Source organism: Zea mays, chromosome 4, assembly GCF_902167145.1.
Source record: "Zea mays cultivar B73 chromosome 4, Zm-B73-REFERENCE-NAM-5.0, whole genome shotgun sequence".
Taxonomy (NCBI): Eukaryota; Viridiplantae; Streptophyta; class Magnoliopsida; order Poales; family Poaceae; genus Zea; species Zea mays.
In genome coordinates this window covers 181693389-181710029 of record NC_050099.1, presented here as the reverse complement: position 1 = coordinate 181710029, position 16641 = coordinate 181693389, and the positions used below count along the sequence as shown (strand labels likewise).

Sequence of the window (16641 nt, the reverse complement as noted above, 5' to 3'; positions counted from 1 at the left end):
CGCATCTCGCGCCCACGATCGCACGCGCGGCTGCTAGCGACGCTCGCCCCAGGTCGCGGGCCGTGTGGCTCGCCCCTCTTCCCCCGTGTCGCAGCCATGAACCCTCTACTCCGGCGTATCCTCTCTCCCCCTCTCCTTCGCCCGGCTCCCGGCCAGCTAACCGTCGCGACCCTGGGCACCAGCACCGCCGCCGCCACCATGGGCGCATATCTGCCCGCCAGCGCTTTGGGCACCGTCACCGTTGCCTCTCTGGTGGGTTTCCCCTGCGGGTCTCCTCCTGGGGACCTCCAGCTCCGATGGGCATAAACCCCTGTTGCGCACGTCGCGTCCTCCCCCTACTGCGCACGCTGTGACCTCCCTACCCGCGTGCTCTTCACCACACTGTGTTTTCTTTTTCGGCGCACCGACTGCTAGCATTCCTCGCTTGAGCTGTCATTGCAGCGCCTCTCTCCCCTTCACGCTCCTCTCGTCGCTGTCGTCGACCCCCCTGCCAGGCCCAGCGCAGACCTATGCACCGATGGAACCGCCCCGTCGCCCTCCCCTTCATTGCCTTCATTGAATTCATCGCTGCCGTGGCCTCTCCGGTCGGATTCACCGCTGTCGCGACCTTTCCGGCCAGATCCATCGTCCCTTTGACCGGATCGTCGTCTTCATGGCTGGATCCGTCGCTATCGTGGCTTTCCCGACCAGATCCGTCGATACCCCTTCTTTTCTATCGTGGACGCAGCCACCCTGACCGACGCAAGCGCATGTGCTTCCGCCGGCCTCCACGGCGGGGCTCCTCGAGGCTGTTGTTGTTTCTTTTGCGTTGCCTCACCGATCGTTGACGCTCGAACGTCGATCCTTCCCGAAGAACAGGCTACTGTTGCGTGTCTCCCGACCACGACCACCTCGACTTCGTCTACCTCAGCATCTTTGGGATATTGTCTTTTTAGAGAGCACACCGGTCTCTATTCCAGCCGCAACATTCGCACCCTCACGTCACTGCGACTGCGGGGGATTTCAACCAGTCGTCTCCTACCTTTGGCTTCTATTTTAGTCTCATCGTGTGTGGTGGCCCTGTTGCGACTGCGGTGGATGTTAGACTTTGTGTATAGGCCGACACCACGTTGGGCTGTCGGTCCAATAGTGTTAGGGTTATATGTTTATATATGTAACAACCACCTCTATGCAATACAATCAAGTCATTCCCATAGATGCCATGATAATGGTTGGGCAGGAAGCTAGACTGGCAGAGATCTGGCCAAATAGCTGGCTTTAGTCCAAACGACAGCTGGATTTCATTTCATTGCTCTGACTACCAACAAACTACCATTGCCTCTAATTCTTCATCCTCCAGAGGTGAATGTTGGCATTGAGATGGGCCAGACATCAAACTCCACCACCGGAACCCAGAGTTTCTACTAGTTCCATTCAACGTAAGAGTGATATATTAGCAGATAAAGCCAGGAGCAAAGGTTGCAAATTGCAAAATATTTATTAAAAAAAATAGCAGACATATCCCCCAAAGAAGACAAGCTGGAACTTCTGTTAGCGTAGTTCTTGACAGGTGCGTCGTAGGTTTGTGCAGATCACAACGTAGACAAAGGGATAAATTTCACTAGAGTGGGCGATGACCAACAAGAATTTAGAGGTATCCTATGACCAAACGCTAATGATCAAAAGTAATGAGGACAAGAGCCCCCCCCCCCCCCCGTGTTGTACACCATCAAGTAATGCAATGCAATAGTGCACGCAAGTCAATAGGGAAGGAATCACGTTGCGAGAGCCCACATTTGGCGACCTGGGTCTTGTCGTCCTGAAGAAGACGAGGCCATGCATCTTGGCCTGGCCTGCTTCATCGATCGGGAACCCTAAGAGAACCCCGAAAGGAAAGCGTGGAAACCATTGAATAGTTTTTCTTTTTGACGGAGTAATTATTAAAGAGTAACCATATCAAGTCGACATTTGGCCGGCTCGTTTAAGTAGATTATTCATTTGAGAAACATCTCCTTCATTCTTCTTCTTCTTCTGTATTATCACATTATCGAATATTTATCGATCGCTAGTTCATTTTTTAAATAAACTGTGATAAATAAAAACGAACCAAAAAGGGAGTATTTTTTTTCTTAGCTTAGGGTTCTCTCCATGTTTCGTCGAAGTTTCAACTTTTAAATCACAGGTCGACAGTCCATGTCAGGCCCCACCATTATTAGTGCTCCTAATAGTTTACCTTGTCCGCTACAGATTCGGTTTTTGCATGCCCACTTGGGTTTTATACGGAACAAGAGTACAGCAACGGACAACAAGGACGCACTTGCTTCCGTCCCGACCCTTGCGTGTGATGTGCTGTGATGACCACGGAGATACAGATACATGCATGGCCTGGAGAGATGTCGCTGTTGATTAAGTCATAGTGATGCAAGAGGGCTGCGTCGTCGCGCCATTTAGAAATTGAGCGTAATACGATTTTATACGGACGCATTTATACACCAAACTAACGCGTCCCTGTTCGATGAATAAATACAAGCTATATAATCCTGGTACCAAGTAGACTAAAATACAATAGGAGCAGTGAAGCTTACTATTGATCACCATTTTTGACCGTGCGGATGGTCCAGTCCTAAGGTGGAACGATCCGCATCTGAACAGTCTATCGTGGAGGCGCGGATGGTCCACGCGTGCGCAAAATCGTTTAGAGTTTCTGGTTCTATGATGGATTTGTTAATAAACTCTGCGGAATTAACTTGAGAACCGATTTCTAGCAGGTTTAGACCTCTTCCATATATAAATAAATGGGTACGGTCGATTAACCCTCACAATAGATCCAACTAAACATACTTATCAAATTTACCTTATTTGCATTGTACTTTATATTCCTTAGGAGTATGAGTAATCTAGGCTTAGTTTAGCTCTAGTATTAGTTTTCCTCGACCTATTTCTTCACCTCTCTTCAGTCTTGTGTCATCTAGAGATGTTTTGGGGTGGCCTGCCGTCCCCAAGGCACACTTAGGATCCCAAAATGTATCTAGGTCAAGTACATAGGATTAATATAAAGACATGACTAATGCTACTACAAAATTTCTCTAGGTGCAATCTATCTTAAGAAACCTCGCATTATGGAAGATGATAAACCATGCTTATGATGTGATAATTTAGGAGCCACATATCTTGTTGTAAATCCAATGTTTCATGGTCAAGTTATACATATTGAAAATGATTATCTTTATGTCTGAAAAATAGCAAAAACAGTTGAAAATTTGACTGATTGCTTCAAAAGATCAAATAGCTGACGGATTCATGAAAACTTTGTTTACACATAACAGATGCAAAATTTTAAGAATAATCTTAACTTAGTGATACCTCCTCCGTTTCAAAATAGTATTAGTTTTATTTCCTATTTTTATGTTTATATTCAAATGGATGTTGATGAATCTAGACACATATGTAAAACATATACATTAATTGTTGTATGAACCCACTAAAAATCTAAATCGAATTTTAGTTTCGTACGGAGGGAATATATGATTGACGAGCTGTTAGAAAAGGAAACTACTTTGTTAGGCCTTGTGCCTCACGTAACTACTACCTCCGTTCATAAATGTATGATACAGATTTTTTTCGAAAACTTTGACCACTTGTCCTATTCAAAATACTCTTTCAAAAATATAAAATTTTAAGTCAAGCACAAACTAACTTAAATGATAAAACAAATCAAAAAATAAATAAATGATAATTCATTATTTTTTTAAATAAGACGAGTATTTAAAGTTTTTAAAAGATGTTAACAGTGTTATATATTTATGAACTGAGAGAGTACGAGTCATGATCATGTATTGTTATGACTCCAACTAAAAGATTCGTCTATATATTCTATTTTGTATCTAGATCCATTAAAATAGTCGTAATATAATCAACACGCGTAGGGACATTTCCAGGCGCTTTGTAATTTTAAAGCATCGCGCGCAGGTCGTGCTTCAGTGATAGTAACGTGCTAATGCCAACCTCCGCCTATTTGCCGTGTTGGTGTGAGTGACCCCAACCTCCGTAAGGTGTGGTGCAGACAACAAGCCGAGCCGGCACATGAGCAGTTCGTCCGAATCCGATCAAGCTCGCCTACTTATTGGCGCCCCCTTCCGCCGATTCCACCACGCCACGGATCCCCTCCCACAACACATCCATCTCTCCCACTGCACGTGCACGTGCACGTGAAACCCAGACGCCACCGATGGCAAGGCTCGCTATATGCGCCCTGCTGGCCGCCGCCGTCGTTGTCTCCGCGGCGGTGGCGACCATGGAGTCCGAAGCGGAGGAGCCTGTGTCCACGTACATTGTGCATGTCGCGCCGGCGCACGCGCCGCGGGCGACCCGCCCCCGCGCGCTCTCCGGTGCGTACCGCTCCTTCCTGCGCGAGCACCTCCCCGCGCGCGTGGCGCGCCCGGCGCCGAGGCTGCTCTACTCGTACGCGCACGCCGCGACGGGGTTCGCGGCGCGGCTGACGGGGGCCCAGGCCGCGCACCTCGCCTCGCGGCGCTCCGCCGTGCTCGCGGTCGTGCCCGACGCGACGCAGCAGCTGCACACCACGCTGACGCCGTCGTTCCTGCGCCTCTCGGACTCGTCGGGGCTGCTCCAGGCGTCCGGCGGCGCCACGGACGTCGTGGTCGGCGTCATCGACACCGGCGTGTACCCCAAGGACCGCGCGTCCTTCGCCGCGGACCCGTCGCTGCCGCCGCCGCCCAGCACATTCCGCGGCCGCTGCGTCTCGACGCCGGCGTTCAACGCCTCCGCGTACTGCAACAACAAGCTCGTCGGCGCCAAGTTCTTTGGCCTGGGGTACGAGGCCGCGCACGGCGGGGGCGCGGTGGACGAGACGGACTCCAGGTCCCCGCTCGATACCAACGGCCACGGCACGCACACCTCGTCCACGGCAGCGGGCTCCGCCGTGCCGAACGCCGCCTTCTTCGACTACGCCAAAGGCACAGCCATCGGCATGGCTCCGCGCGCCCGCATCGCTGCCTACAAGGCGTGCTGGGCGAGGGGGTGCACGTCCTCGGACATCCTCATGGCGTTCGACGAGGCCATCAAGGACGGGGTCAACGTCCTCTCCGTCTCGCTCGGCGCCGTCGGCCAGGCGCCCCCGTTCTACAGCGACAGCACGGCCGTGGGAGCGTTCAGCGCCGTCCGCAGGGGCATCGTCGTCTCTGCCTCCGCGGGCAACTCCGGCCCCGGCGAGTTCACCGCCGTCAACGTCGCGCCATGGATCCTGACGGTGGGCGCGTCAACCGTCAACCGCCGGTTCTCAGCGAACGTCGTTCTCGGCAGTGGCGACACCTTCGCCGGCACTTCCCTCTATGCCGGCACGCCGCTCGGTCCAAGCAAGATCCCGCTAGTCTACGGAGGTGACGTGGGCTCAAGCGTCTGTGAAGCTGGCAAACTGATCGCCAGCAAGGTCGCCGGCAAGATCGTGGTGTGCGACCCTGGCGTTAACGGTCGAGCTGCTAAAGGTGAAGCCGTAAAGCTTGCCGGAGGAGCTGGAGCGATCCTCGTCAGCGCAAAGGCGTTCGGCGAGCAGCCCATCACCACCCCACACATCCACCCAGCGACGGCCGTGACGTTCGCCGTTGCCGAGAAGATCAAGAGGTACATCAGAACCAGCGCGTCCCCCGTTGCGACCATCGTGTTTCTCGGCACCGTCGTCGGCGGGACGCCGTCTTCCCCGAGAATGGCATCCTTTTCCAGCCGCGGCCCAAACCTCCTCGCACCGGAGATCCTGAAGCCGGACGTGACCGCCCCCGGGGTGGACATCCTGGCCGCGTGGACCGGCGAGAACTCGCCCTCGGAGCTCGACAGCGACACGAGGCGAGTGAAGTTCAACATCATATCCGGCACGTCCATGTCGTGCCCTCACGTGAGCGGCATCGCCGCGATGCTCCGGCAGGCGCGCCCGGGCTGGAGCCCCGCCGCGATCAAGTCCGCGCTGATGACCACCGCGTTCAACGTCGACAGCGCCGGGGACGTCATCAGGGACATGTCCACCGGCGGGGCGTCCACGCCGTTCGTGCGCGGGGCCGGCCACGTGGACCCCAACCGCGCCCTCAACCCAGGCCTGGTGTACGACGCCGGCACTGACGACTACGTCTCCTTCCTCTGCGCGCTCGGCTACACGGCCAGGCAGATCGCCGTCCTGACGCGTGACGGCTCGGTGACCGACTGTTCGACGCGCCCGGGCTCTGTGGGCGACCTCAACTACCCGGCCTTCTCGGTGGTGTTCGGCTCCGGCGACGACGAGGTCACGCAGCGCCGCGTCGTACGAAACGTCGGGAGCAACGCCAGGGCCACGTACACGGCCAGCGTCGCCAGCCCGGCCGGCGTGCGCGTCACGGTGGAGCCTCCGACGCTGGAGTTCAGCGCGGCGCAGCAGACGCAGGAGTACGCGGTCACCTTCGCGCCGGAGCAGGGAAGCGTGGCCGAGAAGTACACGTTCGGGTCCATCGTGTGGAGCGACGGTGAGCACAAGGTCACGAGCCCCATTGCCATCGCCTGGTCGGCGAGCCAAGCAGCGGCGATGTGATCCGATCCGGTCCACGTCGAGCTACCATGTGTGCGCTCTGTGTGCTTCCTGTTGCAGAATAAGTTGCGTTGTTTCGACACTGATCCATCCTACCAACAAGTTGTAGCATAATTTACTGTAAACAAAAACTACCGTATTTTATTACGTGGACTTTCGTTTCTCAACGGATTTCGATCGTTACAGCAGGCTAATGAACCAAAACAAAGCTATTTTTTTGTCAACTAGGCTAATTACGTATGTCAGGAGTGTAGGGAGCAGGTGGAGATGGTACCTTGTCACCGTACATCTGTACTACTACACTTTATTCTCTTTAAACAACATTATCCCCTTTGGCATAGTGACCATTTTTTTAAACAATTCCATTTGCTTAAATCAAACGTCTCTAATTTTGATCGGATTTAAAATACACTATCAAGTCATACCCATAGCCTATTTTTACTTAAAAAAATATGATGATGTAGATATTGGTGCATTTTTTTGCCATAAAATTTATAAAAAATAGAGAAGATTACAAAATGGAAAAGACGTATCTTGTTCGAACTTTTCAAAGAGGCCATGCTGGCATGCTGCGATGACGACGTCCATCTTTTCTGTCCACGGCATTGTGTTGTCTAGGGCTCTAGGCGACTGAAGAAGGGAAGCCAAGGAACCCACAAATTCGGTCAACTGTCAAACCGCCACGACCGACAACAGCTTTGTAATGGTAGCACTCCCTTTCTCTTTTGCTTCAAGTATAGCCGACATTTTGATTAAGCCAGGCTCCGTTTGGGATCGCTCTGCTCTTTGTAGAGTAATTTTATTGGATTGCTAGGAGAGAGCTGATGAGAAGTGATTCTCTCTTGATCCTCAGATGAATTGATTGGTATTTTGAATGTTTGGCTGATTAGGAACGATTCTCTTCGGAGAAGCTTAAACATGAGCCCAAAAAACCTCTTACTTCACCATTTTCTTTTGCCTTGATTAAATATCTTCAATATTTATTATTTAAACTAGAATTTTGTACTCGTTGAAGCTAGAACTTTTTATTTGTGTCGGGGTACTTTAAAGCATGATGGAGGCAGACGTTTGACGCTACTTTATCTATCACACTTTGATACTATAGCTAACATGTATCTCCATCTCTCTGTGCCATTAATCCTAAATACTTAAAAGATGATCTTACTAGCCAGTAGGCACTACCTGACCTTCCAAACTAACAACATCTCTTTCCTCATGTGTAGTGCCGAGAAGACCTCATATATTCTGTTTTAGAAAAATCTGCTGGCAGATATTTAGAGATCATGTACTGTGTATACTCCAATACAATCTTCAGGTGTACAATATATTGACAGCATACATTTGTCGCCAGGAAGGTTCTGGCGATTACAAATGTTCATGGACAAATCAGTAAATCGCCGGTGAGATACATTCAGCCACTGTAAGCAGCAAACCTATCAAGAGGAGAATCTCCTCTCTATCTACAATTCTAGACCCAAAAAGCCATGGACAATCGGAGAAAATTGATTTCTGAGGGTAGAGAGCACCAATTTCCACTACAACTATCAAAGCTGTGGTATGATATGTGCACCTCATATATCGTAGTCAAGTTCTGTGCTGTTTAGGGCCACTGCCCGCTTCACAAGCTGCCCTTGCTCATCATAGACGTCCAGGTTCTCACATGGTTTCGGGAACACAGGCCTGATGACACGCCCCTCGAGGTAGGAGCACTGGAAGATGTGCTTCTTCTTGTAGCTGATGCCTACCGACATGTCCTGGAAGCTGATGTCCTTGATGGGGATGACGTCGCTGCCATGAGCTCGGACAGGCACCCGAACACCCTGCCCATGGATTCCCTTGAATGATATGCTTGTGATGTCTGGGAAGGCAGTCCGGTCGTATCCATCATCAGCGTGCTCGTTGTAGTCAACCTTTATCACAATCCCAGCACGGACATTGTCGAAAGTTATGTTGCGGTATGAGATGTTACGGATGTAGCCGCCTCTTCCTGTGGCAGTCTTTATCCTCACACCTCTCCTTGATTCCCAGATGCGCACATTCTCCACAGTAACATTTGCAACTCCGCCAGACATCTCACTGCCTATTGAAATTCCAGCACTGCACAAAGATAGGGTAGATAGTGTAAGCCTGATTGATAATGTTCAGCAATACACACCATAGTCGTAATTTACTACTCTTGAGGTTTGACTTCAAAGGACTATGCACAAAAGTAGATTATTGTAGACACACAATGTAGCCAACATATCTCAATTCTCACCTCACAAGAGAACGGGCGGTTACATTGCGAATTAAAATGTCAGAAGATGGACGACCGTATGCAATACCATACTGATCCCAACCACTCTTTATAGCTATTGCATCATCGCCAACCGATATGTAGCAATTCTCAATAAGCACATCCTGACAAGAATCTGCATACACTTATATGTGAGAAATAGGAATCTACATTATGATTTGTGGTCAACAATTCAACATTACCTGTAACTAGTGCAAGAGTTAGTATAGACAGGATGTTATAGAAAAATGGGTGTATATCTACTGGTACTTCAAGTGTTTGGTACAGTGCCAAAGCGTTTAAAACATGAATGATGTACTCGAAAGCTGTTAAATACAGATGTAGCAAGAATACCTGGATCTATGCCATCTGTGTTTGGAGCACCAGAAACAGGAGACATGATAGTAACATTCGAAACAGTCACATTTGTGCAATCATAAGGATGCAAGTGCCAGAAAGGTGAGTTCCTCAGTGTTATGTTTGCAACAATAATGTCCTTGGACCACATCAGCTGCACAAGAGGAGGCCTTGTGTTATTCAGAATTCTTCTGCGATGCTTCATCCACCAAACTTCACCCTGGCCATTTATGCTCCCATTATGTCCTATTTAACACACCGAAGAAGGAGATCAGATAACTATATTCAATTAGTCAGTGAAATAGAATCTCATTGTTCTAGCAGCATAAGATTGGGGAGCAAACAAGCTTAATAAGCTAGCTACAGCTACAGCATTGGATTTGTGACAGAAGTGCATTTGTTGCATTTTTAATGAATTTGCCTGTTTAATCAGCAAAATATCATTACAGAATATGGCAGTTCAAGTTGTAAAATGCTAGATCCTATTTCAACAGAATTGCAGGACCTCCGTATATTAATATGGGAAGCACAAGGGTACATTATAGACTGGGCGTCAAATAGTTGCTTTTATGCTACAAACAGATGATGCTACAGAGTTGCAACACTTATTGTTTAAGATGAACATGATGCACTTTTGCACTGATGTTGCTTAATCCACAATTATGCAAGATGCTGTGTATTGTGGCGCTTAAATGCTAGATTGCTAGGTATCGAGATAAATTGCAAACCTGTAATGACTACATCTCTCAAATTCTGTCCATGAATGAGGCTCCCAAATCGTGGTCCTTTGCGCTCCCGCCCATACCCATATGACGGTAATGCTGGCATCAATGGCCAGTACTTCTCATCCTGTCCAGAAAACATCACAATGCCAGTTAAATAAGCTCACAATCTGAAATGTGGGCATTTGTGCCCCCAAATAAGCACCATAGGCATCTACCAAACTCTGAATGCATGCTAGTCTAGAGTCAAGATGTTTTCAGCACAAAGTATCGCCGTTTTGTTTCATAAAATCTTTATGTTTTTGCAGAAGTGGTGAGTTCTTCTGAGAGAGTAGGATGCAAAATATTTGGATGACAAAATGGGAAGAATGAAAAACTGGTCGAAGGATTTCTGGAAAAGGACTCAAGATTTAGATGTGGAGGGCGTCCTTTAGTTTTGTTGTTAGTTGCTCTATGGTTTTTGTTTGTAATAGTTCGCTTGCCGTTAGGGCCGGTTTCTGACGTTTTGGAGGAGTGTTTTCTTGTTTTCGCATGCTGGTAAACCCAGCAGCAATCAATTCATGATGTTTGTCGTCAACTAGCCAAATCATAAACTATTCTACTGGAGAATAAGTTAATAACTAAGCAATTTCCGCACGACATGAAAGCAGCATTAACTTTTGGTTGGAGGCTTGGAGCGTAGAAAATGCACACGAGAAGATCTATCTAATTACTAAAGCCCCACGGATAAGTTCATAGAAACAGTAAACTCTTTACCGTAATGCCAAGGATTTCCGCGCCCTCGGCAAGAAACAGCGTCATGTGGCTGGTGAGGTTGAAGGGTGCCGTGAGCCAGCGCCCGGGTGGCACATTGAGCTGCCCGCCGCCTCGCTCCGCGAGCGCCGCGATGGCCTCGACAGCACGCTCGAACGCCGCGGTGTTGACCGCCCGGCCGTCCCCGACGGCGCCGAAGTCCGTGATGTTGTACGCCGTGGGGCGGAGCCGCGGCGCGGGGCGCGGCGGCGGAGGCGGCACCGACAGGAGCCTGAGGTACCCTCCGCCGCCGGCGCTGCCGAAGGACATGGAGGCGCTCTGCCATAGGAACACGAGCGCGAACCCGACGACCCACGCAGCGGCGAGCAGCGCCTTGTTGGCCGCGACGAAAGCGACCGCGCCACGGCGCTGGTAGAGCCTCCCCCCGCCCGTGTCCACCATCGCGCCGTGCGGTCCCTGCGTGCCCCCCTGTAGCAGGCGGCGGCACGGCGGGGCTCCGCTCCTCCGAGATCTCGCGACCTAGGTCGGAAACGGCAAAGCGCGGCCTTGGCTCAGTCGGTGGCGCAGGGAACGAGGGTCTCGTGCTCCCGGGGGAAGGCGGGCCGTGGGGGAGGGGGTCGGTGTGGGAGGGCAAGAATTTCCGCCATCGGAGGTTGGTGAGGAGGTTTTATAGGATGCGGCAGAAGCCGTTTGAGTGAAGCCGACGCGATAGGTGGTGGGATGGCTGCCGCATTGGGCCTGTGCTCCTGGCTCCTCCCCATCTTGGGTGGTTGTGTACTTGTGTGCGCCGCCGGGCAGTGGAAGAAGATGGCCAAAATTACTATGCTGCCACTGTGAACCCTGGATACGTATGGGCCCTTGGATGGAGATCGAACGGTGAAAGATACGTATACTTTGTTCTTGTTGATGATGATGGATTAACCTGCTTGGTGCAGGCGGTACGAGTAGGGGTCCTTGGCTGCCCCTTAAACTATACATACAATACGTAGTTGTCCCCCCACACTAAGGTTTGAGTTTATTTTAGATCAACCTTTAATTGAACAACCATTGTTATCGGTTGTGAAAACTTACGTTTGTGATCTCATTTATACATCTGTTGGTGCCATTTTCATTGCGCTGTATATTTTCGAGTTTTTTTTTTTGCTTGTGTTGTTCGTTTGACATACATGGATTAGGTTTGTTGGCGAGCTTAACTGAATTACTGACAAAGTTTCGTAGTGCTTCAAGCCCCTCTACCGCTGCCGAGTCTACGAAATCTCGCTAGAGCTTCTTCTAAAATTTTAAGCGTATATATATAACGTAGAAGGTACTTCTATACTACAACGATTTAGTTCAATCCATTCTAAAAAAAATTATGGCTCCGTCACTGGATATGTCGTGTTCCACTAAAATGAAAATGATTTATAATATGATGGAAGTTCGAAAAAATCGTCTCTACCCCCCACCCCCCAAACAAATTTTCTTGTAGTTGGACAACAAGACATGCAAAACAGCAAAGGTCTCCGTTCTTGCTTTTGTTCTTCATTCAGGTGGCAGCTGCTGGCGGCTAGGCTACTCACGGCAGCATCGTAGTACAAGGCCTTTTTTCTCCCTGCAGCTCATCCACATTGCAGATTTGCAGAGGGATAGTTTGGTGTGAGCTGGTGGCCATTTCGCCGTCTCCTCCTGACTTGGGTTTGACGCAGCCAGCATAGCAGGTGCTCGTGCTCGATCTTTTGGTGACGGAGACGGACGGGTGAGCCGTTCCTGTCGTCGTTAGGCGAATAAAGCTCGCCGCCGATCAGCATCACCACTGCAGCGGGTCAGGGAAAACACAACGCCCGTCCTTTGGGTTATCCTGTGCACCTACCTGACGTTACAGATGCATCGATTGCAAATGCTGCGGATGAGGGGCAAGGGGGCCAGTACAGCAGAGGCGACGAGCTTCTCGTCATCAACTTTAGTTTCTAGAACATGAACTGTGTAGATCGACAGAATGTATTCGTTCCGAGGGAAAAAAAAGATCCAAATTCTAAGGCCTTGTTCGTTTCTGTCGGATTGGTGGGTCGGAACGATTCTTGACCGGATTGCTTCTCTAATTTATATAAACTTTGATTAATTGGAACTATTCCGGGTGCAATCCGACGGAAACGAACAAGACCTAAATTGAAAATATGGATCTACTACCTTTTAACTTTTTATGGCACTATACATCTTTCTACGACATACACCCGTATACAGTCGATTTTTTTATTGATGGTTACGATTTTTTTTTGTACCAACGGTTAATAATGCATAGGCGCTTGTAAAAATAAAGTTATGCGACCATAGTTATGAACCACCAATGCAAATACATATTTAGTGACGGTTTTCTTAAGTCTAGCGTTAGTAGAAATCAAGTTTTTATAATGGCGGTTCTCTTAAAATCATACCGCCAAAATTTTTACCATCTTTGCATATACGCTTACGATCACGAACAATATAAAATTGATTTTTTTAAATGGGCTCTGATGGAAAAATAATCTAAAAGCTAGTTTGTGAACTTATTTTTGTTTCTATTTTTTAAAGAGAAAATAAACTAATTTCTTTTTGGAAAAATGGAAATTCATTGGAAAAATGGAGTTTTCAAACTAACTCTAAATAGAAGTTGTGACAGAACCTCCCAAGTCATTAGGCCCACGTACAGTTGTCCTTGTTCAACGGACCTCAGACAACCCTGCAGGTGCCCCTGATCACTTGACAAGTATCCGTATTCTTTACCTTGCCCAAGAGCGTTTCACCCGTCACGTAGACATTACAACACATTGGAGGTACGAGAATGCGGAAGCAAGTACAATAACTTACTTTATTTTAAAGTAAGAAAGAGTGGAATTATTACAGACTAGAGTAAATATAGGAGTGCTGAAGTAATATTATTACATAATCTAGGAGGCAAAAACCCCTCCCGATAAACAGTAAAAAGTTTTTCTTAACGGAGGACCTTTCCTCCCGCAGCTTCACTCTTGATTTTCTTCTTTAGGCACCACCTTATAACAGAAGCAACAAAAATTTGCTGCTTCTTCACCTAAAACAACATGGGACAAAGCCCTGAGTACGAAGTGTACTTTCGCAAGTCTTACCCGTCAGAATAAAAAACTCTCAAGGATATGCTGGCCTTTGGGGATCAAGGTATGACTTTTCAATAATCAATGACTCTGTTTGCAGAAATGCTTACTATTACTGGGTCCTTAAAAGTCCAGTTTTATTAGCAAGTTAAGTCATTACCTGAGCTCTAGAGTTCTTTCTACCCTAGTTCAATCACTTGACCTATACTAGCCAATTTCTTAACAACCCTTCTTATTCACTGGAATGCTACGTGTAGGGCAGTGACCAAGTCATCATGTCCGCGAAGTTACGGCGATCCGAATAGATTATACTCAGCTGAGGATCTTCGATCACATGACATATGTAGCACTTAACCCTTGCATATGTCAACTCGTCACCGGGGTTCTTAAGACCAGATCAGGTTCACGCCAACCGAGAGCACAGATACACCACCGTCCAGCCTCTTGCCACGTAGTGTACACGCTACTCTCGCCATCTCTCCACTCCCATTGCGTGTTATCTTATTCTGGTATTAGTCTGCCAGAGGCAAAGCTTACCCATGACGAGGCATGTGATCAGTTAAAGGGTCCTCGATCAGCAAGCCTACATCGAGAAGGTCCTTAATCGACTCAGACGAAGACACTACACCGAGACTCTCTTCTCATGCAAGTCACCCGTCCGGTCTCAGCTTTATCATTTCAAACCCAAAGTTTGGTACCTGGCAGAGGTACATCTTTTTCGATGTTGAACCCATCATGGCCATGATGGATCCACCATCAAGTTTTATTTTTGAAAACATCCCACCCACTTTGAAGCATCATCTTTTGTCAAAACAAAAAAAATTGTTTTTCTAGAGCAAAGCTAAGCATAAGAAAAACCTTTTTGTAAAACAGGGGTTTAAGGAGAAGTAATCAAATCCAGGGAAGGGAATGCAACAACTGGTTTAGCACACAACTCCTATTACCTAATGCATCAAATAAGTGAGAAAGATTTCAAAATAGCAAGGAGGTGGTAAATGCACTGGAGCTTGCCTTGTGTGATAGGTGAATCAGGCTCTGCTCCGCAGATATCAAAGTAAAAGCAGTTTCCTGCCTGAGGTTCTTCAGGTGGCGGTGGTGTAGTCCTGGCTTCTTCAACTTCTACTAGCTGAATGCCCGTGCGTTGCAATGGGAATATATAATACCAGTATACTACGATAACTTATATACAAAATGTGTGTTATATTTGTCGGCGTTTCGACCCCGGGGGGTCCCTGGACCGACGAGTAAAATTGTCACTGCGTGTCCCAACCCAGATGGGTTGGCGCGAGATGGAACACAAGGGGGCAAAACGTGGCTCGTGTTATCCTGCGCCAGGGGGATGCGCTTGCAGTAGGGGTTACAAGCGTTCGCGAGAGAGAGGGTGAGCCTGTTCGTCAGCTCGTTCTCCCGCGCGACCCTCCCGCATGGAGGCCCTAGATCTTCCTTTTATAGATGCAAGGAGAGGGTCCAGGTGTACAATGGGGGTGTAGCTATGTGTCGGGGACCATAATTAGGGGTACCCCCAAGTGTCATGGGCATCATAGGGAGCGAGAGGCAACAGCCAGGCTGGGATAAGGCTAGAGAATAAGATTAAGATGAGCTGGGATAAGGCTAGAGAATAAGATTGAGATGAGAGAATTGTGGAGAGTTAGTTAGCATCAGATAAGTCCAAGAAAGTAGGAGTTAGTTGAGAGTTTGTAGGAGAAGTTGGTTAGCCATAGGGCTATTTATAAGCCGCATGGCAGCAGGGAATAAATCAAGCAAGCTCAATTATCAAACCAATCTCTCTCCCTTGCAATGACCCTCTCAAGCGCCTAGGGCTGCTACCCTAGAACCAAGCCTGCGGCAGAGGGGTATAACCTCGCCGGAGAAGATAGCTATCCCCATGGACCGAAGGTCCATGACACCTGGTATCAGCTCCAGGTTATCCTCACCACCACCAGCCGCCGCGCCATCTGCCGCCGCAACTCCCTCCCACCCGCCCTCAACAACTCCAGATGCATTCACTCGGCTCGAAGAGAAGTGGGATCAATTCGTTGTGATGTTCCACCGCTACAAGGAGAAGACAGAAAAGGAACTCCAAGCAGCGGTGCGGCTTCAGGCGGCAGCGCGAGGGTTCCTGGCACGCCGCCAGGTACAGTCCCTTCGTGGGGAGAAGCACCTTGCTGTGGCCTCCAGGGCCACCCCATGCCGTCATCACATGAGCAGGCTGTGGTGCGCCTGCAAGCCGCAGTGCGCGGCTTCCTTGTTAGGCGGGCGGTGCGGAAGCTGCACTTGCTGATTAGCTCATCGCTGCACCAACTCGCAGCCTGCGCGCCCAACCACCAGGTCTCGTCTATACTTTTTGAACCCCCTGCAGAAGTAGAGATCTGGGTATGCAGCCCCCCTGCACGGCCAAAGAGGGTCGTCTCCTTCATTTGGGCAACTGTCTTGGTGCTGGACAGACCCAACATAAGGACGAGCTGGTTCCTCCTTCACCTTTCATCCAACGTGAAGTCCGCAGTTCAGCTCTTTCCTTGGGATCCAGGAGGACAGGAGGACATAGCTGCAGTTCAAATTTATATTTTAGTTCCACAATTATTTTGTATTTTCGTCTTAAATAATAAAGGTAAGCCGAGATGTAAAAGGCTTAACCTTAAGTCGTGTCAGGTAAGTCTATGGCAGCTCGAGGATGAGCTGGTCCTCAAGGGAGGGGGAGATGTCATGGGCATCATAGGGAGCGAGAGGCAACAGCCAGGCTGGGATAAGGCTAGAGAATAAGATTAAGATGAGCTGGGATAAGGCTAGAGAATAAGATTGAGATGAGAGAATTGTGGAGAGTTAGTTAGCATCAGATAACTCGGCTGGTAACCACCATCAGCACAAAGCTGCAAAGGCCTGATGGGCGCAATACAGGTCAAAGCT

At 49.0% G+C, this 16641-nt stretch overlaps 2 protein-coding genes across 2 annotated transcripts; one reads left to right on the top strand and one right to left on the bottom strand.

Annotated features, from left to right (window-relative positions):
• Nucleotides 1-3966: 3966 nt before the first annotated feature.
• Nucleotides 3967-6730, top strand: LOC103654203 (subtilisin-like protease SBT1.4). The gene has a single exon (XM_008681035.4). It carries the CDS (start codon nucleotides 4208-4210, stop codon nucleotides 6548-6550), a length of 2343 nt encoding a protein of 780 aa, XP_008679257.1. The 5' UTR covers nucleotides 3967-4207; the 3' UTR covers nucleotides 6551-6730.
• Nucleotides 6731-7823: 1093 nt separating this feature from the next.
• On the bottom strand, nucleotides 7824-11313 carry LOC100272705 (uncharacterized). Its single transcript, NM_001147158.1, has 5 exons — nucleotides 10658-11313; nucleotides 9908-10028; nucleotides 9177-9425; nucleotides 8805-8958; nucleotides 7824-8644 (listed from the first exon to the last, which is right to left on the bottom strand). The coding sequence occupies exons 1-5, from the start codon at nucleotides 11093-11095 to the stop codon at nucleotides 8119-8121; spliced, it is 1488 nt and encodes a 495-aa protein (NP_001140630.1). The 5' UTR covers nucleotides 11096-11313; the 3' UTR covers nucleotides 7824-8118.
• Between the last annotated feature and the right edge of the window lie 5328 nt (nucleotides 11314-16641).

Coding starts and splice junctions, on each gene's coding strand:
- LOC103654203 (XM_008681035.4), top strand. CDS start 4,208: ATGGCAAGGCTCGCTATATGCGCCCTGCTGGCCGCCGCCGTCGTTGTC.
- LOC100272705 (NM_001147158.1), bottom strand. CDS start 11,095: ATGGTGGACACGGGCGGGGGGAGGCTCTACCAGCGCCGTGGCGCGGTC. Junction 9,426..9,907: donor GAGAGATGTAGTCATTACAG/GTTTGCAATTTA, acceptor TGTGTTAAATAG/GACATAATGGGAGCATAAAT. Junction 8,645..8,804: donor ACCGCCCGTTCTCTTGTGAG/GTGAGAATTGAG, acceptor ATCTTTGTGCAG/TGCTGGAATTTCAATAGGCA.